A 24,281-nucleotide genomic window follows, 5' to 3' on the forward strand; every position below is an offset into this window, starting at 1 on the left:
TTTGCTGTTTGTTTAGTGACTTATTGGAACTAATTCTGTAAAATTGGTATTCTTTGTCATATATGACCACTGAGGTCTCTGCTTGGTCAGCTTAGTGGTCAGCTACTAATTAGACAGAATTTTCCTTAAATGCCTAAACCAGTAAATCTCGCAGCCTGTGCCTAGGGGCTCTTTGTGTGTGTGGCGGCCTGGCTTCAGTTCTTAGCCGGGCAGTTTACAACTGTGCCTTAGATTCACTTCCTGCTTTTGCAGTCTCAAGGTCAGCCAGAAGTAAGAGTTTTGGGCCTTCTTAAGTTTTTTCTGGGCATGTGCACAGCCCTCCACATATGTATGACCTTCTAGATTCATAGGAATATGTTAAAACTTCAAAACCCCTTATGGACACAGTCAGCTCAGACAGAATAACAGAGACTGAAATTTATGATTCACAGTTCTGGAGGCTAGACGTCTCAGGTCAAGGTCCAGCAAGGTTGGTTTCTGGTGAGGATTCTCTTCCTGGCTTGTACATGGCTGCCTTCTTGTTATGTCCTTACTTGACCTTTCCTCAGTGCTTGTGTGTGAGTGTGAGTGGAGAAAGAGAGAGTGAGAGAGTACACACACACGAAGGGGATTAGTTGGGGGAGATGATGGATCTGTGATGTCTCTTCTTAGAAAGACACTAATCCTGTCAGATCAGGGCCCTACCTTATGACTGCATTTAACCTTAATCAGTTCCTTAGAGCCCTGTCTCCAGATACAACCACACTGGAAATTATACCTTCAACATGTGAGTTTTCAGGGGACATAAACATTCAGTCACGACAATATCTCTTTTCCTAGATGTTCTTTTTAAGTTTTTTTAACCTGCTTCTTGTTTGCTCTATCCCTTATTTATTGTCTTGGGCAGCTTCAGTGTTAAGTAATTGCTAATTGTTTTGAATAAATGCCCTCTTCTGAGGCTGTTCACACTGGGCAAGCTTTGAGTCAGGTCAAATAAACCCCTGCTGACTGGGTTTCCAGGAAACTGCCAGACAGGTCAAATAATGACAGTTTCTAGATAATGTTGCCCCACAACTGTTCTGTCTCCTCCAGTGGATGTAGCTGCCTGTGATTGCAGGATTGATGGTTTTCACGACTACTGAGGAGGAGAGGTGAGGAGAGGAGAGGAGGATCTAAGTAGGAGCAGCTAGTCTCCCAAAGCTTACTATTCTTAAGATTCCGCCAATTTTTTTGAGTCAGTGCTCCCTAGATTATTGCAAGCCTTTGGCTAATTTCTAGAATTCTGAAAAAGTTGATTTTTGATAATTTTTTTATAATATTCTCATTGTTTTTGTGGAGAAGAATTTTTGAAGTAGTTCTTAGTCTGCCATTTCAATGACTTCACCTCTCCCTCATATTTTTTTTTTTTAATTTTTTAAAATTTATTCATTTATTTTTGGCTGCGTTGGGTACTCGTTGCTGCTCGCAGGCTTTCTCTAGTTGCGGTGAGCAGGGGCTACTCTTTGTTGCGGTGCACAGGCTTCTCGTTGCGGTGGCTTCTCTTGTTGTGGAGCACAGGCTCTAGGCGCGCGGGCTTCAGTAGTTTTGGCACGTGGGCTCAGTAGTTGTGGCTTGCGGGCTCTAGAGCACAGGCTCAGTAGTTGTGGCGCACGGGCTTAGTTGCTCCGCGGCATGTAGGATCTTCCCGGACCAGGGCTCGAACCCCTGTCCCCTGCATTGGCAGGCGGATTCTTATCCACTGCGCCACCAGGGAAGCCCCTCCCTCATTTTTAAAAATGGTTTATTTACTTTCATTTTTTCTTTTTTAAATGCATATATTTCATCTTCATTTTGAGGGCTTTTTGCTTTTTATTTACTTATTTATTTTTGGCTGCGCCGGGTCTTAGCTGCAGCACGCGGGATCTTTTAGTTGTTGGCATGTGGACTTCTTAGTTGCAGCATGCAGACTTCTCAGTTGCGGTGTGTGGACTCTTAGTTGTGGCGTGTGAACTCTTAGTTGCGGCATGCATGTGGGATCTAGTCCCCCGACCGGGGATTGAACCTGGGCCCCCTGCATTGGGAGCACAGAGTCTTACCCGCTGGACCACCAGGAAAGTCGCTCATTTTTTTCTTTTTAAGTATTTTTTTTTTTCTTCCTATGGTGGTGGTATTGTTTTTTTTTTTCTTTCCTATTTATATTACTATTCTGGCAGTGATTTTAGCATTGCTTAAGGTCATTAATAGTACACTGGATCAAGTTTATGTTAAATTAAGGAAGTTCTATAGTTTAAAAAAAAAGTACTCTTAGATGACCAATTTTGTTTTAAGTAAGGAAGCCTAAGAGCATTATTCACCTCTCCCTTCGTCCTTCCCTGCCCCCTCTACCCCCCGTATGTATATATATGTTTTAACATATGTGTATCTAATTAACATACACCTGTATATTACCTTCGATGATGAGATTTGACTTTCCCCTCTATTAGTTTGAGAAATGTTTGTTCAACAGCAATGGGAGATTTTAAACAAGTCAGGCATTCTAGTGGTTCTTTAGACTAAAAAAGATCTACTCAAGTTGCCCATTTTATGGTCCTAGTCTGAACCAGGGCATTTTGGGTGTGTTTTATTTTACAGCTTTCTACTGAAAAGACAGAAATATTTTGATGTTATTACTGTTTATCATACTTGCCATTTCAACATTTAGAAAATAATCATCATAATTCTCTCGTTTGTAGTGTCTTAATTACTTGAACTTTTTCCCCTTACGTATAATGTTTACAAAATAATAATAAAGAGTGACGCTTCTTTTTCTTTTCTTTTTTTTTTAGAATCTCAAAATGTGGATTTTGTTTGTAGTGTTCTTGTGGTGGCTGATCAGCTTCTCATATCTCGATTGAAAGAGATTTGTGAAGTGGCATTAAGTGAAAAACGTGAGTTTTTGAATTAGAATCTTAGTGTGTTTTCAGGTTGATCCAGGATTTACTGTATTTTATTGACTTTCTGATGAAGTTTATGGTAAAATGCATGTGTTTGTATCATTAAAAATATCAAGACATTTAAACTACTTCGTGTCATTTGTAAGCACATCCTATTTTAGAGATGTTAATATGTGAAAACATGAACATCTTAGAATTGAAATACGTTAATTTTTTGGAAATGCCATAAAAGCTTGAATAATAAAGATGGCATGAAACTTATTTTGGAATCTGAAAGATGAGAGTTTGAAAGCAGAAATTTTTTACCCTTGCCCTGGTCTGTAACTCTACACTTAGCTACCCTGCTATTTGCTGGAATTTTTATGTAACCATCCTGTTAATATATTTGATCAAAAACTTCTCTTTTCTCTCAAACTCTTATTTTTCTCTCTCTGTTCATTATTTCTGTTAATTGCATGGCTGTCATCCTAACACTCAACTTTGGAACCCAGAGTTATTTTTTGTTATTTTGTTTTTACACCCAAATTGCAGCTGTCAAAATTGATTATAATCTTAACTGTGTTGATCACATTTCCCCTACCTTTTTATTCTCACTGTCACTCTGCTAGTTGAGATCACTGTTACCCATCCCTTCTATGTCGTGTCATAGTAGTCTTTTAAGTCCTGTTTCTCTTTTCTAACTTCTTTAATCTTTCTGTAGGAAGGAATTAATGTCTTCCCTTGTTCATATATTTTTAATTGCTTACTCTGGGCTAAAGGTTAAATTTCTTCACCCTGATATAAAAGTTTCTTGGCTTTCTAATCTTATCTTTGTTCTCTTTCTTTGCCTCTTCAGGAAGTGTGAAGGGATTTCCTGTCAAATTTTTCTAATTTGTACTTCTAATAGTTTGTCTTAGCTCTAGAGTCTTATTTACTCACTTCTCTTGAGCTCTGTGGAGTATCTTCTCCTTGAACAACTCTAAAGTTTTTGTATGATCCATTTTTATTTCTGTGCAATGGGAGAATTTGGGTTCATCATTAGTTGAAACTTCAGGTTAGTCAAGAGTGAGGCAGCGATCATTATTGTCTGCATATTGTCTGCATATAACTTTTGACTGAGTTATAAGGGAGAAAGAACAAAGAAGTGGAGGAAGCCAGGTGTAGAAAATAGTTGTGTTCCTCTGTTGGCTGGGACTCAGAGTAAGTAAGAAAAAGAATGGAGGGGTTTGGGAAGCCAAAGTTACATGCTAGGTAAATAGAATATTCTGGGACAGTCTCTAGCAAAACACACTTCATATATAAAGTTAACAAGGATTGTAACAAAATCTAGCATGTTTTGTACAATATGCCAGATTCTGCATTGGCATGAACAATAATGTGTAAGATTTAAATGTACTTACTTTCTAAATATATAGTATTTGTACGTGTTTATATATGTAAATATACCCACGTAAAGTCTGATAGATGACTCAACATAAATATATTTTGTAGAACGATTTCATCAGTTTCTCCTACTCCTAAGTATACTTTTTTAGTTTTATAGAAGAGAGAATGACTATTCTGTGCTATGTAAATGAAAAGGAATGTTGTTTATCAGTGAAAGTTAAAAATATTCTGAAAAGGTTAGGTAGAAGATTGTCAATTCTTATATGTTTGCTTTTAGATGACACTGTAATGCACCTTCTGTATTTTCTTTTGCTTAAAATTTTACGTGTGTTTATACTTCCTCTGAACAAGTCATTTAAAATTACTTTGGCATATTGGGATGGAAAATGAGTTGTATATTTGCCCTAGTATAACTTATTTTTGGCAAGACACTACTTTCAGTTTTCCTTCTTCTAAGTGTTCAAACCTGACAACTTGAGAAATAAGTATATTTCATTTGCTGTAGTAACATGCCTTTCATCTCATTTCGCATATCTTTTCCTTTGTAGTTACCCTTAAGAATGCTGCTATGCTACTGGAATTCGCAGCAATGTATAATGCTGAACAGTTGAAACTATCTTGTTTACAGTTTATAGGACTGAATATGGCAGCTTTACTTGAAGCAAGGTAGGTTAGATATATACAGACTGTTGCAAAAGCACTTATTTATATATAATAACAAATATATTAGTAATTTAAAAGTGAATAACGATAAATCCCAGCTTTGTAGAAAAAGTGAAAATGTAAGGGAGTTTAATCATTCCATCAGTATTTGGATGCTTAATATATGCCAGCCATTGCTAAGATACTACCGGGAACAAATAAAGACGATATCCTTGCCCTCAGTGGTGCTTACATGCTGGTTGGAAGGTTGTGGGACAATATTATCACAAGTATATTTGTATATGTTTTCATATCTCTTTGTTTAGGCTAATTTGTAACTATGTAGTTTTTACCTTGGCTTTTGGAAACTATCTGTAATACTAATTAAGCCAGCACTTAATTACTTCACATACATGCATGCATACAATTTGTTACTGGTTGATTTCTGTTTTCTCTTTGTATTTATTCTCTTTTAAGATATTTCCTATACTACATACTGATTCTTTGGTCAAACTTAGGGTGCACCAGATGGCATGAAAAAATTGAGTTGGTCTAGTTTATGGCAAGCTGATACGTGTGTTGAAGCTTGCATGGTAATGAAATTTTTCTTATGAAAAATGACACATTTTACGTGAAAAAAATCAGCTAAATATATGTATCCTGTTTTATAAGCTAATATTTCATGTTATATTGATGTTTACCTGGATGGAAAGAATTTGATAAATGCTAATGATTTAGGAGTCATTGACATTTTAGAATTAGAGGAATCTTGGGAAATTTAATCCCATTGTTTTCAACTGTTTTAGCAGTGGAATTTTTTAATGAAATAAATTTACAGCTTTATTTTTTAGCATAAGGTCACAAATTCATTACATTTACTCAGTATAAAGTCAGTGATGAGAAAAGTAAGTCTTTTTGGTCAGCACGGGAATTTCAGATTAGATTTCTTGGTGTCAGTTGCATTTTTAAAGTCGGTGTCTAGTGTAATGCTGTATTTTGTTTTAATTGCAATAATAGCTAACACTTACTGCCATAATAATAGTTATTAATAGTAATAATTAATAATAGTACTATAATAATAGTTACATAGTAATAATGATAATTAATGGTATGTGCCAGGCGGCATTCTAAAAGTGTTATATGGATTCACTTAATTTTCATGAAAACCTTACGAAAGTAGATTCTGTTTATATCCTCATATGAGGATGAGAAAACCCGTGAAACTTTTTTTTTTGGCAAATAATCAAGAAAACCTTGATCCATATAATTAATTATAAATGGTAACAGTTTTTTGATAATTCACCTTTCAAAGTCAGGATGATGCTTGATGATGCTTAATGAAGCTAATTCCAAAAACATGTTTGAAATAAAAGTTTTCTACCATTTTTAAAGGGTGAATCACTAACAGATTCTTAATAATTGCCATTTAGGGTTCAGTTTAGAGAAAATTCTTTTGGCTATTTAATGCTTTGTTATTTTGTGAAAAATGCTTTCCAAATGAAAATTAATATTATGGGATATTAGACAATGTCATTTCAAAATGCCTCTGGTATTTCATTGTCAGAACCTGGCAGAGGTTTCAGAATACATTTATTTTTTTTGCTGACATTACATTAGTCATTCTAATCATAGCAATTTTTTCCCCTTGCATTGCCAAATTAAGCTCGTTTAATTTGTCACAGTGTGAAACAAGCCAAATCTATCTAAAATATGATATTGGAGGATGATGTGTCACATTACTATTGTTCCATTATTATGTTGTGACAAGTTTGTGAGTTGAACTATTAAGGGTGGCACATGTGCTGCGGTGAATAATTTTACATGAGTAGACATTATAACTTGCATTAAAAGCAAAGATTTATGTAAATGTAACCATTCCTAGTCAAATATGTGTTTGCCAGAAGTGTAAATAAATACGCACAGAGATGTTAAGAAATCAGAGCTGCATCAAAATTGACGTAGCATCACAAGTTAATTGTCTTCAAAATGTTAAAAAACTAATGTGGTACAGATTTGAATATGGTTGCTTTGTATTAGTTTTAAAAATAGTTTGAAGTACACTTTAGAATGTAAACTTTGATTTAAATTTTTACTGATGCCTCAAAGTACCTCTTTGGAACCTGAGAATTCCTTAAAATCTCCTTTGAATACAATTGAACTAGTCCACATGTCGTTTTATTTTTTTAATTTTTAAATTTATTTTTATTTTTATTTTGGGCTGCGTTGGGTCTTTGTTGCTGCGCGCAGGCTTTCTCTAGTTGCGGCGAGCGGGGGCTACTCCTCGTTGCAGTGCGCAGGCTTCTCATTGCGGTGGCTTCTCGTTGCAGAGCACGGGCTCTAGGCATGTGGGCTTCAGTAGTTGTGGCTCACGGGCTCAGTAGTTGCAGCACGTGGGCCCTAGACCGTGCAGGCTTCAGTAGTTGTGGCTCATGGGCTCTAGCACGCAGGCTCAGTAGTTGTGGCGCACGGGCTTAGTTGCTCCGCGGCATGTGGGATCTTCCCAGATCAGGGATCGAACCTGTGTCCCCTGCATTGGCAGGCGGATTCTTAACCACTGCGCCACCAGGGAAGTCCCCAAACATTATTTTACACATGAAGATATTAAGGACTAGAGAGGGAAACTGAGTTGCTCAAGGTCATGTAGGTAATTGGGAGCAGTGATAATTCTAGATAGAATTCAGGTACCTGATAGGCCATTGTTCTGTCAATATAGTACTCCTTCTGTAGTAAAGATTATATTTGTGGAAAATGAAAGTTGAATACTTGCTATTATGATAGAAAATATTTTTCTATCACTTATTTATAAGAGTTGCTTGAGTTTTATTCAGTATGTTTGTCTAATATGTTTGCTGCTTATGTGAAATATATAACTACACATACTTCCAAAAAGAATTTGTTGCAGCTGGCATATTAATGCTTTAAAAAAATATTCCTTATTCAACAATATAAAATGTCTCTGCATATTTGAAAGTCTTAACAGGTATTAAACTTGAGTGTTAAGATAGAATTTTATATCTTATTATTTAGGTCTCTTGATGTTTTAAGTGACGGTGTTTTGAAGGATCTTTCTGTGTCTTACCGAAAAATGGTAAGGTTTATGTTTTTGTCAATTACAATATCAACTAAAGCAGTATATTTGGTCAGACTTCTCAATGGAACAATTTCCTAATGAATTCTGATTCATTAGGATCTTTTAAAAATGAGGACATAAGATTTCTTTACAAGCTGTACAGGTAAACACGATAATAAAAATTGAAGATATTTAATGATAAAATTAATACCTATTTAAATTTCTTTATAAATGAAAGTTATTGAATGCTTTGGGGTCTTTCGTTATTTATTTACTAAAGATCAGGACAGTGTAAAAATATGGATTTTAATGATTTTATTTATTTTTATTGAGGTAACATTGATTTATAACACTATGTAAGTTTCATGTGTACATTATTATATTTCTACTTCTGTATACCCTACAGCTTGCTCCCCACCAAGAATTTAACTTCCATCTGTCAGCATATAGTTGATCCCCTTTATCTATTTCACTCCCCACCTCCTCTTCTCCCTCTGGTAACTACTACTCTATTCTCTGTATCCACATGTTTGGGGTTTTTTTGTTTGTTTGTTTAGTTCATTTATTTTGTTTTTGTTTGTTTATTAGTGTTTTATGTTCTATCTATGAGTGAAATGATACAGTATTTGTCTTTCTCCATCTGACTTATTTCACTTAGCATAATATCCTCATGGTCCATCTATGTTGTTGCAAATGGCAAGATTTCATCTTTTATCATGGCTGAGTAGTATTCCTTTGTGTGTGTGTGTGTGTGTGTGTGTGTGTGTGTGTGTGTGTGTGTGTGTGTGTGTATTTATATATATATACACATATACTACATTTTCTTTATCCATTCATCCCTTGATGGGCACTTAGGTTGTTTCCATATATTGGCTATTGCAAATAATGCCGCAGTGAACATAGGGGAGCATATATCTTTTCAAATAAGTGTTTTTGTATTCTTTGGATGAATACCCAGAAATGGGATAGCTGGGTATCTTATGGTAGTCTATTCTTAATTTTTTTAGGAATCTCCATACTGTCTTCTGTAGTGACTGCACCAATTTACAGTCTCACCAACAGTGTATGAGCGTTCTCTTTTCTCCACATCCTCGCCAACACATGGTATTTCTTGTCATTTTGACCCTAGCCATTCTGACAGGTGTACAGTGATATCTCAGTGTGGTTTTGATTTGCATTTCCCTGATAATTAGTGATGCTGAACATCTTTTCATCTGTCTGTTGGCCATCTATATGTCTTCTTTGAAAAAATATGTATTCAACTCCTCTGTCCGTTTTTTAATCAGGTAATTTTGTTGTTGTTGTTGAGTTGTATGAGTTATTTTAGGGTATATGATTTACAAATACCTCCTCCCATTTGGTAGGTTGTCTTTTTGGTTTATTGATGGTTTCCTTTGCTGTGCAGAAGCTTTTTAGTTTGGTGTAATCCCACTGATTTTTGCTTTTGTTTTCCTTGACTGAGGAGGCATATTTTAAAAGATATTGCTATGACTGATATCAGAGAGCATACCACCTGTGTTTTCTTTCAGTAGTTTTATGGTTTCAGGTCTTACACTCAAGCCTTTAATCTACTTTGACTTAATTTTTGTGTATGGTGTGAGATACTGGTCTAATTTAATTTTTTGGCATGTGGCTGTCCAGTTTTCCCAGCATTGTTTATTGAAGAGACTGTCCTTTCTCCATTGTGTATTCTTTGCTCCTTTGTTGTAAATTAATTGTCCATGTATGCAAGTGTTTATTTCTGGGCTTTCAATTCTGTTTAGAGATCTTTGCATCTGGTTTTCTGCCAATACCATGCCGTTTTGACTACAATGGCTTTGTAATATAGTTTGAAATCAGAAAATATGATACCTCCAGCTTTGTTCTTTTTTCTCAGCATTACTTTGACTATTCAGGGTCTTTTGTGGTTCCATATAAATTTTAGAATTTTTTGTTCTATTTCTGTGAAAAATGTTCTTGGGATTTTGATAGGGATTGTATTGAATTAGATTGCTTTAGGTAATATGGACATTTTGATAATGTTAATTCTTCTAATCCATGAGCCTGGCATATCTTTCCATTTATTTGTGTCAGATTTTTGGTAGACTCTTTAGGGTTTTCTATGTATATAAAAATCATGCCCTCTGCAGATAGTGACAGTTTTACTTCTTCTTTTCCAATTTGGATGTCTTTTATTTATTTTTTCTTGCCTAATTGCTCTGGCTAGCACTTCCAATACTATGTTGAATAAGAGTGGTGAGATTGAGCATCCTTGTCTTATTCCTGATCTTAGAAGGATAGCTTTTACTACTTCACTGTTGAGTATGTTAGCTGTGGGTTTGTCACATATCATCCCTCTGTACCATTCTGTCGAGAGTTTTTATCATAAATGGGTGTTGAATGTTGGCAAATGTTTTTTCTGCATCTATTGAGATGATCACATGATTTTTGTTCATTTTGTGAATGTGTTGTATCATGTTGATCGATTTGAGGATGCTGAACCATCCTTACATCCCTGGTGTAAATCCCACTTGATCATGCTGTATGATCCTTTTGATATAATTTTTAATTCGTTTTGCTAATATGTTGTTGAGGATTTTTGCAACTGCAGCCATCAGAGATATTGGCCTGTGATTTTCTTTCTTTGTGTTGTTTTTGTCTGGTTTTGGTATCGGTGATATTGGTCTTGTAAAATGAGTTAGGAAGCATTCCCTCCTTTTCAGTTTTTTGGAATAGTTTTAGGATAGATATTAAATCTTCTTTAAATATTGGTAGAATTCACCTGTGAAGCAATCTGGTCCTGGACCTATGTTTTTTGGGAGCTTTTTGATTACTGTTTCAAAAAGTACTGTTTCAGAAAGTACTAGTACACTGTCTCTGTACTAGTAATTGGGCTATTCAGATTTTCTATTCATGATTCGGCCCTGGAAGGTTGTATGTTTCTAAGAATTTGTCCATTTCTTCTAGGTTGTCCAATTTTTGTATTCTCTTATAATCCTTTATATTTCTATAGTATCTATTTTTTTTTCTTTCATTTTTTATTTTATTTATCACGCTTCTCTCTTTTTTTTCTTAGTGAATCTAGCTAATGGTTTGTCAGTTTTGTTTATCTTTTCAAAGAACTGACTCTTAGTTTTGTTTGTCTTTTCAAAAAACTAACTCTTAGTTTCATTCATCTTTTCTTCTGTCTTCTCTGATCTTTATATTTCCTTCTTTCTACTGACTTCGGGCTTTGTTCTTCTTTTTCTAGTACCTTTAGGTGTAAGTTCTTCTTGTTTCTTGAGGTAAGCCTTTATTGCTACAAACTCTTAATACTGCTTTTGCTGTTTCCCATAGATTTTGGTATATTGTATTTTCATTTCCATTTGTCTTCAGGTAATTTTTTTGTTTCTCCTTTGATTTCTTCAGTGACCCAATTGTTGTTCTGTAGCATATTGTTCATCTTTACTATCTGTCATTTTTCCAGTGTTCTTGTTCTTGATTTCTAGTTTCTCATACCATTGTGATCGGAAAAGATATTTGATAGAATTTCAGTCTTCTTAAATCTATATTGAGACTTCTTTTGTGTCCCAATTTATGGCCTATCCTTGAGAAAGTTCCATGAGCATTTGAGAAGAATGTGTGTTTTGCTGCATTGTTCTGTTTAAATCTGTTAACTATATCTGATCTAACGTTCTGGTTAAGGCCACTGTTTCCTTGTTGACTTTCTGTCTGGATGATCTATCTGTTGATGTAAGTGGGGTGTTAAATGTTCCCTACAATTATTTTGTTGTTGTCAGTTCCCTTGCTTTGGGTATGTTAGTAATCGTTGTATATATTTTGGTGCTCTTATGTTAGGTACATATACATTAGTCACTTTTATGTTTTCTTGATGAGTTGTCCTCTTTATATGCTGACCATTTTTTGCTCTTGTTACCTTTTTGGCTTGAAGTCTATTTTGTCTGGTATAAGGATGGCTACACTTGCTTTCTTTTGGCAGCCATTTGCTTGGAGTATCATCTTCCATCTCTTCACATTTAGCCTGTGTTTGTCATCAGAGCTGAGGTGCGTCTCCTGGAGGCAGCATTTGGTTAAGTCTTGTGTTTTAATGCATCCAGCCACTCTGTGTCTTTTGATTGATGAATTCAGTCCATGTACATTCAGGGGGATTAGTGATAGATGAGGATGTAGTCCTGAAATTTTGTGTTTTGTTTTTTGGTTGCTTGATATCTCTATTGTTTCTTTTTCCTTGTGTTTCTGTCTGTTATTTTGGTTTGGAGGTTTTCTGTGGTATTTTTCTTAGTTTCTTCTTTTTTTATGTTTCATGTCTCTGCTCTGTAACATAAAGTTTTGTGGTTGCCCTGAGCTTTGTATAATACGTCTCACAGATAAAATAGTCTTTTTTCTGCTGATAGTATGTTATCTTCATTTACCTGTATGAGTTTTTTTCATCCCCTTTTATGTTTTTGTTTTCTCACATTATCCCTTTCGATGTTGTGAGTTTGCTACCAAAAAGAAATAGCTTATAGTTATTTTTCTGCTTTCTTTTTTTCTCCGTTTAACCTTTATGCTCTCATAGAGTTGCAATTTTCTGGTTCTGTTTTATCATCTTGCTCAAAGTTTTGTGTCCCTTTGTCTTTTTTGTTTCTGTTAGAAGTGCTGCTTTCAACATGTCTTGTTAGGCAGGTCTTGTGTTGATGAACTCCCCTCAGCTTCTGTTTGAGAAAGTCTTTATCTCTCCTTCATATTTGAACGATGTCTTTGCTGGACAGAGTATTCTTGGCTGATGGTTTTTATCTTTTAGTATTCTGAGATTGTCATTTCACTCCCTCCTGGCCTGTTGGGTTTCTGCTGAGACATCTGCTGCTAGCCTAGTGGAGGTTCCTTTGTAGGCCACCAGCCTTTTTTTTTTTTCTCCCCCTTTTTGGCCACGCCACGTGGCTTGCAGGATCTTAGTTCCCCGACCAGGAATCAAACCTGGGCCCTGGCAGTAAAAACACTGAGTCCTAACCACTGGACCACCAGGGAATTCCCAGCTACCATCCTTTTTCTTGGCTGCCTTTAAAAATCTTTGTCATTGACTTTTGACAATTTTAATATTTTTTACATGTCTTGGAGAAGGTCGTTTTGCATTTAGGTGTTCTTTTAATTTCATGGACTTGTGTATCCAGTTCCTTTTCCAGCTTTGGGATATTCTCAGATATTATTTCTTTAAATAAACTCTCTTTTGCCTTCTCCCTCTCTTGTCCTTCTGGGTTACTCATTACCCTAATATTTTCCTTCCTAAATGAGTTGGATAGGTCTTGTGAAATTTCCTCACTTTTTTAATATTCTGTTTCTCTTCTTCTACTTGTATCATTTCAAGATTTCTACCTTTGAGCTTGCTAATTCTCTCTTCCATATGATCTGCTGTATTTCCATTTCTTTCTAATTCATTCTTCATCTCATTTATTGAGTTCTTCAACTCCAGCGTTTGTTTGATTCTTTTTTAGAGTTTCAGTCTCTTTGGTAAAGTATTTCTTCTGTTCATTAATTTTATTCCTGAGCTCATTAAACCGCCTTTCTGACTTCTTATAGCTTATTGAGTTCCTTCATGACAGCTATTTTGAATTCTCTATCAGTTAGATTGAAATATTCTGTGACTTAGTTTGGTTTCTGGAGAACTGTTATTTTCTTTTTGTGGTCGAGTGTTATTGTGGTTGTATATGGTACTTGAATTAAATTGTTCCTCTGCAGGTGCATTTGAAGTTAATGACAGGTTAGAAGTTAGAGTCCTTTCTTTTGCTTTCCAGTAGGTGGCACTATAACACAGGTTTGTTTTCTCTTACCTGAGCTGGCTCTGATTATATTTGCTAGTTGGCATTTTCCAGCCTCCACCGGCTCTGAAAGAGGTGTGCTTCTGTGCCTTCATTATTGCTTCTTGTGCCTCCCAGGTCCTTACTGCCTTTCTTCTGCCAGAGCTACTGTCATCATCGGAATGTTGGGCTCTTCCCCAGCTTGTGGGATTCCTTGAGTAACAGTCTTTGCGTGGGGGGAGGAGGATCATGGGGGTGTTGGGAGCCAGGGTTGCACAGGTGCCTGTACTGTGTCTGATATTGTATGAGGTTCGTGGGCTTCCGCCACTGTTGATGGTGGGGGATGGCGGCTGGGTTCCAGGGCCCACTTCCACTGCTACCAAGCTACCTGTGGTTGTGAGCACCCCTCCATTCAGGATGCCAGAGTTGTAAGTGCACCGCCTCACATGCTGGTGCTGGGTTCCCTGAAACTGTGGGCTCAGCTGCCGTGGTTAGAGGCCCAGAACTGCAGGCACAGACTCCACTCTTTCATCTGTTCTGCCTCTCTCCTCTTGTGTTCCAGCCTACCCGCCTTTAGATGTACAAATGTGTGGAATTCTCTGGTGTCCTAGTGTGTTGGGCAGAGGCAACTTTGTTGAGCTCTGCATGTTTTACTGGTTGTAGATTGAAGGGGAGACAGAAAGGTAGCTGATGTCTTTCCTCTACAAATTTTGTATTTAAAAAGTGACGTCTTTTTTTCTATAGATTCCAGCAATGGATAGAAGAGTCATTACACCATATCAAGATGGACCAGATATTAGCTATTTGGATGTAGAAGATGGATATATCTTTTTGAAAGAAGAAATAAATATGGAACAAAATTATTCGTAAGCTCTGTTTTTTTTTTTCCTTCCTTTTCTCCTTCCCCCATCCCCAGTCTTGGACACTGTTGATACTTTTATATTAATATGGAAAGAAAAATTGAGAAACCTAACATAAAAAATAGGAATTTATGTTCATTTTTAGCCTTGATATAATACAAAGTAAATGCTTAGTTAATACTTGCAGATATAACAAAGTTAAGTATAAACACAAAAGGAATGTAGCCTTCTGGTTAAATATGTTGGGTTGAATAAGTGCAGTTACCTTAACTACCTTTCCAAACCCTGCTGAGATTATAGTAAAGAAATAAAAAAGGCATACTGCACTAGAGCAGAGAGAACAGGAAAGGAGTAAATGGCAGTCAGGAGATGTTAACAGTTTTGGAAGTTGGAAAGTGGTTGCCGAGCAGTAATGACTTAGAACAGAAAAAACTAAAACAGAATTCTGGAAAGGCTTAAGAATTACAGGTACTAGATTTATGAAGACCAGTGTAAGTGGCTGGATTTGGAAAAGAGCATTTTTTTTTGGAGAATTTTTCAAAGAGCATTGATGTATTCCTGAACCAAGTGATTGCCCCTCCTCCATCTTGGCAGAAGATGAGCGATTTGCCTTCTGGAGAGGGTGAACCAAGGGGAGTTCATCAGCCATTCTTCCAGATCCCTCTCTATAGAGAACCCTACTCGTTCAAGAGATATGACCCACAGTGACTGGCATTTGGGAGTCCTTCAATAAAATATCCCAGGTTCTACACAATCTCCCTGTTGACCATTTAATAAGTCCTGCTTAGAATTTCCAATCTGCATTTTAGGCTAATTTATCAGCTGGTTATAGAATTACTTTCCTTCTGCTTGGTAAATGACCTGTTAAAATAAAATCTTCGGATATTCAAGTCATTTACTATATATATATGTGTGAGGGTATATATACATATGAGTATAATTGTAGCTCACTGAAAAGCTGCTCTTGGTTCCAGAAATTTTTTTTAACCTCTTTTCTAGAGTTTGGTGGTAGCCACTGGAATACTTGAGGTTTATAAATATCTGACTTGGATGTATGACATGTTATTACATTAAAAATTATAATAAAATGATTAACATTGACATAAATACATTATCCTTCACAAAATAATAGTATTCACAGCTGACCTGTGTTACTGTGGATGAACTATGTAATGAGATCTATAATTTTTAGGTGAAATAAGACTGTTGTAGTCCTCATAGATATTTTCTCTTTCCTGATTAATAATAATTCAAGGAATTAAGCAGCCCCTGAAATACTTTAAAACTTATCACCAAATATTTCTAGTTCCAGATCATAGATTATAATAGCTTGTGTGTGAACATGTACAGTATTTTACTTTTCAAAGTATTTTCTTATGTACCATCTTGTTTCTAACTTTCACAGAAATGCTAGGGTTAGAACAAGTGATAGTATCACACTGAAGTTTCGTGGAATTTAGTAACTTGCCCTGGGCCACTTAAATAAATGGGACTAGAACATATATATTCTTCTGTGTTTTCTGTTTGACCAAAATGCTGTATTCCGTTGCTCAAAATGCATAGTTCTTCTCCTGTTTCATCTGTCATTTTTTTAAAATGACTTTTATGTTTGCTTTTTTCCTAGGGAAAGTGTGTTCAAGAAGACAAAAACAAAAGCAAAAAAGAAGCCACGTAAGCGGTCAGATAGTTCTGGAGGTTATAACCTTTCAGATATTATTCAGAGTCCACCATCTACAGGTTAGTGGAAAATAGTTTAGGGTATATTTTCTGATCTAATCTTTCATGTCTCTGTTCCTTATCTAATTCATTTAACATGTATTAAATACTATTATATGCCATCTGCTGGGGCTACGGAAATAGAAAATAGTCCTTGTCTTAGGGAGGCCACAGAAAATGATAATGTATTGTGATAAGTACTCTGATTGACATTTGCTCTGTGAGCACAGAAGGGGCACCCAAACTAGTCTGAGAAGATCAGGGTACATCTGTTAGAGGCAAGTGATCCCTGAGCTGGATCTTGAAGAGTGAAGAGAACTTAGCCAAGAAAAGGAGGCAGATTGACATGCTAAGAGAATGGGGCAGTATGTTTCAAGCCTAGAGGCAGTAGAAAGACTGCACGTTTGTTGTGCATAGCTCAGCCATATCGGGTAGGTGCAGATAGGAGATAGGTTGGAGAGGGTCAGATTTTGGAGGGTGTTATATGCCAAACTAAGGAATTTGGGCTTTAATCTGAAGGCTACAGGTAGCTATTGATGGATTTTTTAAGGCAGGGTGTGACTGGATAAGGTTTATGTTTTTAGAAAAGACCACTCTGTCTAGTGGCATAGAGGGTTAGAGGTGGGCAAAACATGACAGAGATACTATTAACACGTGCTTTCAGTTCATAGATATCAGTGCTTCAAGTGAGATGCCACGTGGGATTCCATTCATGCGTGTTAAGGAGGTTATAATCCAGTAGTAAAATACAACACATTTTATATGTAGGCATTATGTGAGCCTGTTTGAACGTAAGGTTATATAGTTTTTCTGAAATTTTTTTTCCCAGTTTTTAATTCTGAAAATCTTTTAAGTTACTAAAAAGGTGAAAGAAAAATACCATGAACACCTGTATACCCATTATCCAGATCTATTGTTAACCTCGTAACCACATTTGCTTTTTCTTGCAGGCTTTGTCTTGCATGCTCTGTTCCCTCATCCTCCAAACATTCTACAGACACACTTTTTTTTTTAACCAGATCCACTTGGAACTAAGCTGTAGACATGACATTTTCCCCCCAAGGTTAATATGAATCTCCTAAGCATAAGGGAGATAAAACCCTTATTCTGTACAATCACAATACCATTATCACATTGAAAGACAATTAACATTAATTAATATTATCTAGTGCTGTAGTCTATGCCCAGATTTCCCTAATTGACCAAACATGTTTTTATAGCCTTTTCTGTTTTAACATTAAGAAAAAAAAATCTTAATGTCGTATCAGGGTTGACATTGCCTTTGCTTATTAATGTCTTTTTAGTCTCTTAAGTAGAACAGCACCGTCACACCCTTCTGTTTTGTTTTGTTTTGTTTTGTTTTCAGAAGTTGAGGCCAGTGGTATTGTAGACTATCCCACATTCTGGATTCATCTGATTAGATCCAGATTGAACGACCTAAATTTTAACAGTTTCTTTAGATAAAAATTTGAAGTGTAACCAAAAAAGAATGGCAGCACAGCATGGCTTTCAGAAATAGTTGGTGTGTCTATAGCCGTAAGACAAACTGGTGCAATTTCTATCAGCAGTGTTTTCACAGTCAATCAGCCGTATACAGGCAACTTTGAAAAGTAAAAATGAGGTATTTGACATGTTTGATAAATAAATAATGTGAAGAATAGTCGTTTTAGATAACACACGAACGAGATATTAAAAAAGAAAGCTAATATACCTAAATTGATTGATGAAGTACTGAAGATAGGTCTATAGGTCTTTCTCATTTGCTGCATATCCTGATTCCTATTTTAGGACCTTTTTAAAGTTTAAATTCTGTGATTTTGCATCCTCTGTGTTATATGAATTACCCGTAGCCCTTAGAAGGAGGCATAGGTGGATTGATGGCAGGATGAATAAATGGACAGACAGTCGTGGAGCTAGTGATTTTCCAAATACCTAAAAGATTTATGGAAAAAGCAGATACTTGGTTTGTTTTAAAGGATGTTACTGATAGCATATGTGTTAAGAGTCTTAGCATTTCAGAGCTGGAAGAGACCTTAGTAATGAATTAATTTACACCCCTTCCTTTAAATTTGAGGAAACAAGCTCAGAAAACTTTTAAGTGATTTCAGGTCATAGCAGCCAGAGGTAGAATTTATTTTCTTGATTCCTGTTTGGTATTCTTCCTGCTATACTACTCCTTCTGTGGCCAAAGCAAAAAATGATTGAAAGGTTAAATTTAACTGGGGGCCAAAGTAACCTATTTTGGGAGAAAATCTGAGTATGAAGCTAATTTCATCAAGGACAGTTGTATGAAGGCTTAACGTTTGTTTGTGTTGATCCTTAAAGTTAGAAGTCATTCTGTGAAAATGTTTTTTTATCAAAAATAATTGTTGGCCAGTTTAGTCGTCTTTATTTATTAGATTTGTTTCTAATTGACTTTTGGGAGCATCCCAGTATTAAATATACTCTCACATAAAAATTTGCTACTCTTAAAAATATTTAAAACATTGTGGGGGAGAAAAGTTTGAATGTTATTTCCAAATTGTATTTTAGCAATAACAACAAAAAAGGCACATACCTTGTCAGGGTGATTTACTTTTTTTTTTTTTTAATTTATTTATTTAATTTATTTATTTTTGGCTGTGTTGGGTCTTCGTTGCTGCGTGCAGGCTTTCTCTAGTTGTGGTGAGCGGGGGCTACTCTTTGTTGAAGTGCCCTGGCTCTCATTGCAGTGGTTTCTCATGTTGTGGAGCACGGGCTCTAGGCGCCTGGGCTTCAGTAGTTGTGGCACACGGGCTTAGTTGCTCCGCGGCAGGTGGGATCTTCCCGGACCAGGGATTGAACTCGTGTCCCCTGCATTGGCAGGCGGATGCTTAACCACTGTGCCACCAGGGAAGCCCAGGGTGACTTACTTTTAAAGAGAACAACACTTACTGAATTTATGAGATATGTTTTATAATGTATTTATTTTGCTACTTCATTTAGATTGTACTACATTTTAAATGTGTGGAAATAAACACATGAACCTAAGCAAAAGTTTTTTTTTTTTTACTCTGTTTATACTTGAAATGACTGATTTGCTAATGAGCCAGGATACCAGATGTAGCAGGGAGACAGGTATTTAGCTTGCCTAAGAGAACAAATGGTATATACATTTCATAACAACTTATGCTTTAGGTGATAAGCTAATTGAAAATAGCTCTCAATTCACAGATATTTTGCAGAAGGAAAAACCCTCAAACAGGCCACAGTTGACTTCCGCAAAGCCTCTGCTACCTGGCCAGTCTGCTGGCTTAGATGAGTGGCAGAAAGGTTATAATGCTTCTTCCACACAGACTGGGACTAATCCTACCCTTTGCATAGGTGCAGAGACAGATGAGAAAGGGAAAGGGGAGGGGTCTAGAGTTTATTAATTTTGTCTTGCTGTCTTATCTTTATGGGGAAAAAAATGTTCTGAGTCACTTTTTAAATTAGATACCAAATAACCATCTTCCTCAGGTTTATTGCTTAATTGGTGTGTAATTAAAATGAATAAAACTGTTGTTTTAAAATTCTCCATTTCAGTTTTTCGCTTCAACTGATTTCTTTCTTCAGTTAGCTTGAATTATTAAGACTTTAGTACAGTGACTATAATTTAAATGTTACTAAATCTGGATAAATGGATGCTTTTAGCTCTATTTGGTTCATTAAATGTAATACATATATGTTTACTGTATATGTGTTTAAATATGAAAAAATGTTTATCTTTTAGGATTGCTAAAGTCTGGTAAGACCAATTCTGTGGAATCTCTTCCAGAACTGTTGACATCAGACTCTGAAGGAAGCTATGCAGGAGTGGGTAGTCCTAGGGATTTACAGTCTCCTGATTTCACAACAGGATTTCATGCAGATAAGACTGAGGTTTGTCTTTGTTTATTAATGCACTCTTTTCTTCAAATTTTAGTCTATGGACAGTTTAGTTTTTCATTATTTTTACTCTAACTTTAAAACACTCTTCTGGCTGGTTTATAAGAACATACAGTTAACGACATAATATATGTAGTGTTAGTTTTCTCAAATTTGCCTAATATTTCTAGTTTTAAAGATTATAATTGCAGTTTTGAGCCCTTTATGATGTTGTATTTCTAATCTTTCTGCAATAAAAGTAATGTTGATGTAAAGTATAGCAATACTGTATAGGCATATTGAAATATATATTCATAGCTAAATTACTTGAAATATATTTTGTGAAATGTCAGTTAACACCAGCTAAAAATTGTCAGAGGAAAATGATTTTGAAAGTAAGCCTAATACCAAAATCTGTGTAGTGTCTTTCCGCCACGGTGTGAACTGGAGCAATGCAATCTGGAATGGAGTTCTTCTCCTGGTCTAGCATAATTGACACTAAGTTGCTGAATTCCTAGGCTGGTCAACTCTGGGGGAGGCCATGTTTCAGACATCTCTTAACATTTAATTCCATAGTTGTTAATCTACAGGGAAGGAGAATGTCAAACTTACCAGCTGTAGAGTAATTTTTTTCTAACCTCTGTACATCCACAAAATATATTAGAACATCTAGAAATTTGTGAGACAATAGAAAATTTACCCTTTATTAAGAGTCTTATAGGCCTCAAGGATTGATATAAAACAAATTTTTATCATAAAAATTTTTTTATGTAAGGTAGAAGTTTGGGGGAAATTCATATTACACTTAGGTTGGCCTGGAAGACAGGTGAGGTTTAAAAGAAGTTGAAGGCATACTGTGAATTTTTGGCGATAGTAGAAGAATCTATCCTGGCAGTGGAAATACCATTTCAATAACTTCCTTGACCTATTGTAATAGCAATAGTTTTAGGGTCCCTTTTGAAGTGTCAATATTATTTGGCTTTAATTTTATTCAGAGTCCTTTAATTATATTCAGAGTGAATTGTATGACATTTATACCAGACTTCCATTTTGTTTCATTTTAAAGTCATGGATGTTAATTTTAAAGTTACTACTTCATATCTTATTTGAACAACTTATATTTATTAACATTTTTGTTTAATGCTCAGGTAAATAAGAACTTGATATGTAAACTTACGTCCCTAAAAATTATTCCCAAAGCTTTTAATAATTGGGTTATAGCCACTGATATGGTTTGAGAATTTATCAAGATACTAAACTGTAGAAGAACTGAATTGAAAATACTAGATAATTATTGTTGTAAGGTTTTACTCTTTAATACAGTTTAACCAGTACTTACTGAGTACCAACTATGTGTTAGCTACTGTGCTAGGGGTACCTGCTATTACTCACTTTTTAATTTTTTTTTTTTTTTTTTTTTTTACCTCCAGGGGAAAATTAAATCCTATGTTAATGGTACACCTCCTACACATTTTAGGGAAGATTTAAAACCATGGGAAAAATCACCAGTGCTTAAAATATCTGCTCCACAGCCCATTCCCAGTAATAGAATTGATACTACAAGCTCTTCCAGTTGGGTTTCTGGCTCTTTCAGGTAGGATTTTTATTTTGTTCTGTACTTGTTAGTCTGAGAAATATCATTTATTTTTAGTCAAGTGAAACTTTTTAATGAAGCACATTTAAAAAATTAATATAAATTTCTAATATACAGAAAATTACCTAAATGCATACAAATTACCAGCTAAAGTGCATACAAATTACCAACCAGCTAAAATAGGCTCTTTTTTCCAGACAGAATTTAGTTGCCTTTGCAGTGTCATCAGGGAATACTTAGTAAAATACTCTATAACAAACACACACACACACACACATATATATAGTGACTTGATATCAGTTTCTTTTTCTTTTTTAATGGATAGTGTGTATTAGTAAAAACTCCCACTCAGGAAGACCACTTTGTCATTTGTAAGCTTACTTTATCTTTTTTTTTTTTTTTTTGCACATTAAAGTGTATTTAAGATCTCACAAAATGTGTTGTTACTCACAATTAATTTTCAGAGGCAATTCATTTAATGTTATGCTGTAGTTTTAACTTAACCTATATTCTATCCATATTTTTCTTTTACTTAGAAAAGTCAATTTTTAAAACTGCAGGAATAAGTATAACATACAGTATTCTTTCAAAGAGCTAATTGAGCTTATGCTTCATCTTTATTACCTAGTATGGTTTATAATAGGCTAAGACTGTTAATTGACTTACCAATTATATTGTCATCTGGGCCATTTGTGTAATTATTTTGAAATATGCTGTATTTTGCACAGTTGGAATAAAGGTGATGATGTCCCGGTTTATGATGCTTCATGGTCTAAAGATAGTTCAGAAAGTAGTCTCACCTTTCTTCCTAAGTAAACATATTTGTGGGAACACCTGGAAGCATCTTCTAATCACTAATGTTAGATATTTTATTAAACATGTATCTCTTAACATTATGACTTTTGATGTATCTTATGTATGTATATATAAAAGTAGCTTTCATTCAAAATATCCTTTTTGAAGTTGGCCACAGCTGACAAAATAGACCTAAATTATCCTCTCATTAATGATGTTATATATAATTTACAGTTTCAGTAATGTTTGGGTGTTGGACTTCATGGATAAATGAATGGGTTGTAAAGTAACTTTTATATGTCTTTTAGTCCTGTAAGCCCTCCTGTCATGGATCTCAGAACCATCATGCAAATAGAAGAAAGTAGACAAAAATGTGGAGCTACACCAAAGACAAATTTGGGGTTGGTTACAAAATCATAAAAAAGGAAAGACCATGTTGTGTTATAGTTCTGCCCTAAAGAACTGGAAAGACCTACTGGACCTTTCCTATTATTTTTCTGCATTTGATGTTAAAGTTAGTTGTAAGCTCTTTTCTAGGTAATTTAGCCTCCATAACATTATTTCTTAAATATATGCTGAAGACTGAGTTGGGTTGATAGTCTAGCTCTTGTGGAATACAGTATTACATGCTGGAAATTTGCCTCTAAAATGATCTATTTCTCATACAAGTGTGATGCAAGTGTATTAGGAGGGCTCCCATGTAGCTATTACTTGATCCTTGATAGTATAAACTAATTATATATTTTGCCACTGTTGAAACTTGTGGTCATTTTGATCTAGTAATAGTAAAATCCCATCAAATAAACACAGAGCAATATAATTACCAGTAAACTTTGTTGAGCAGAAATTAATGTTAATTGGTTTAATTTCTAGCAAAATTATTTCTTACGGAATTAAACTTTCTCAGAAGCGGTGAAACTGATTGGTTTAATTTAACTTAATTTCTAGAAAAATGATTTCTCATGGAGTTAAACTGTCTCAGAAGCAACGAAAAATGATTGCAATGACTACCAAAGATAATAATTCAGGAATGAATAGCATGGAAACAGCTTTAAGTGCTCCTTCAAAAACCCCCAAACCAGCGAATGCATGGTATGCTCTAATTTTTATTAAAATAAGCTTTGTACATTAGCCTTTAAGGTAGTTCTTGGCTTCGGGTGTTTTTTTTTTTTTTTTTCCTTCCTATCTTTTCAAATATTTCATTCCCCTGTTTGCTTTCAAGTTAAAAATTGGACCTTGGGAAATACTTTAGTTTTTTGTTTGTTTTGAGAAGTGCATCATGATTTTTGGATTTTTTTCATATGTGTAGATAAAATTTCTTCTTGGTATTTTAATTAATGTTTATTGCTAAGGCAGTTTAAGGGAACATTCTTATTTTTTCATTTTTTATAAAAAATAATGTATATCATAGAGAAGTTTGATAAAAGCAAAGAGTTTTCTTTTAGCACCCTAATTTCTTTGTATATTCCTTGTATGCATCATGAATATCTTTAAATTTTTATAATCATAGCTTGTCATTGTCACTTTTAAGCAGGGCTGTTTACTTAACATTGTGTTATATAACTTTTCTCAATTACAGTTTACCCATAATGCAACATTAATAGGAATAATCTCCAAAGAGGTCAGATAGCAATTTTTTTTTTTTCCTTATAAATTTATTTATTTATTTATTTATTTTTAGCTGTGTTGGGTCTTCGTTTCTGTGCGAGGGCTTTCTCCAGTTGTGGCAAG

General features: G+C 35.1%; 1 protein-coding gene across 2 annotated transcripts in view; it reads left to right on the forward strand.

Annotated features, from left to right (window-relative positions):
- The window catches only part of IBTK (inhibitor of Bruton tyrosine kinase), a 102,067-nt gene that overhangs the window by 42,113 nt on the left and 35,673 nt on the right, over positions 1–24,281 (forward strand). For both annotated transcript variants that reach the window (XM_059941744.1, XM_059941745.1), the window contains exons 17-25: positions 2,784–2,885; positions 4,805–4,922; positions 7,926–7,986; positions 14,466–14,587; positions 16,206–16,318; positions 20,028–20,176; positions 21,592–21,755; positions 22,859–22,951; positions 23,499–23,642. In XM_059941744.1, coding sequence (XP_059797727.1) covers positions 2,784–2,885; positions 4,805–4,922; positions 7,926–7,986; positions 14,466–14,587; positions 16,206–16,318; positions 20,028–20,176; positions 21,592–21,755; positions 22,859–22,951; positions 23,499–23,642 — 1,066 coding nt within the window. The remainder of the gene's footprint in view (positions 1–2,783; positions 2,886–4,804; positions 4,923–7,925; positions 7,987–14,465; positions 14,588–16,205; positions 16,319–20,027; positions 20,177–21,591; positions 21,756–22,858; positions 22,952–23,498; positions 23,643–24,281) is intronic.

The sequence above is a fragment of the Balaenoptera ricei genome, chromosome 12 (assembly GCF_028023285.1).
Source record: "Balaenoptera ricei isolate mBalRic1 chromosome 12, mBalRic1.hap2, whole genome shotgun sequence".
Lineage (NCBI taxonomy): Eukaryota > Metazoa > Chordata > Mammalia > Artiodactyla > Balaenopteridae > Balaenoptera > Balaenoptera ricei.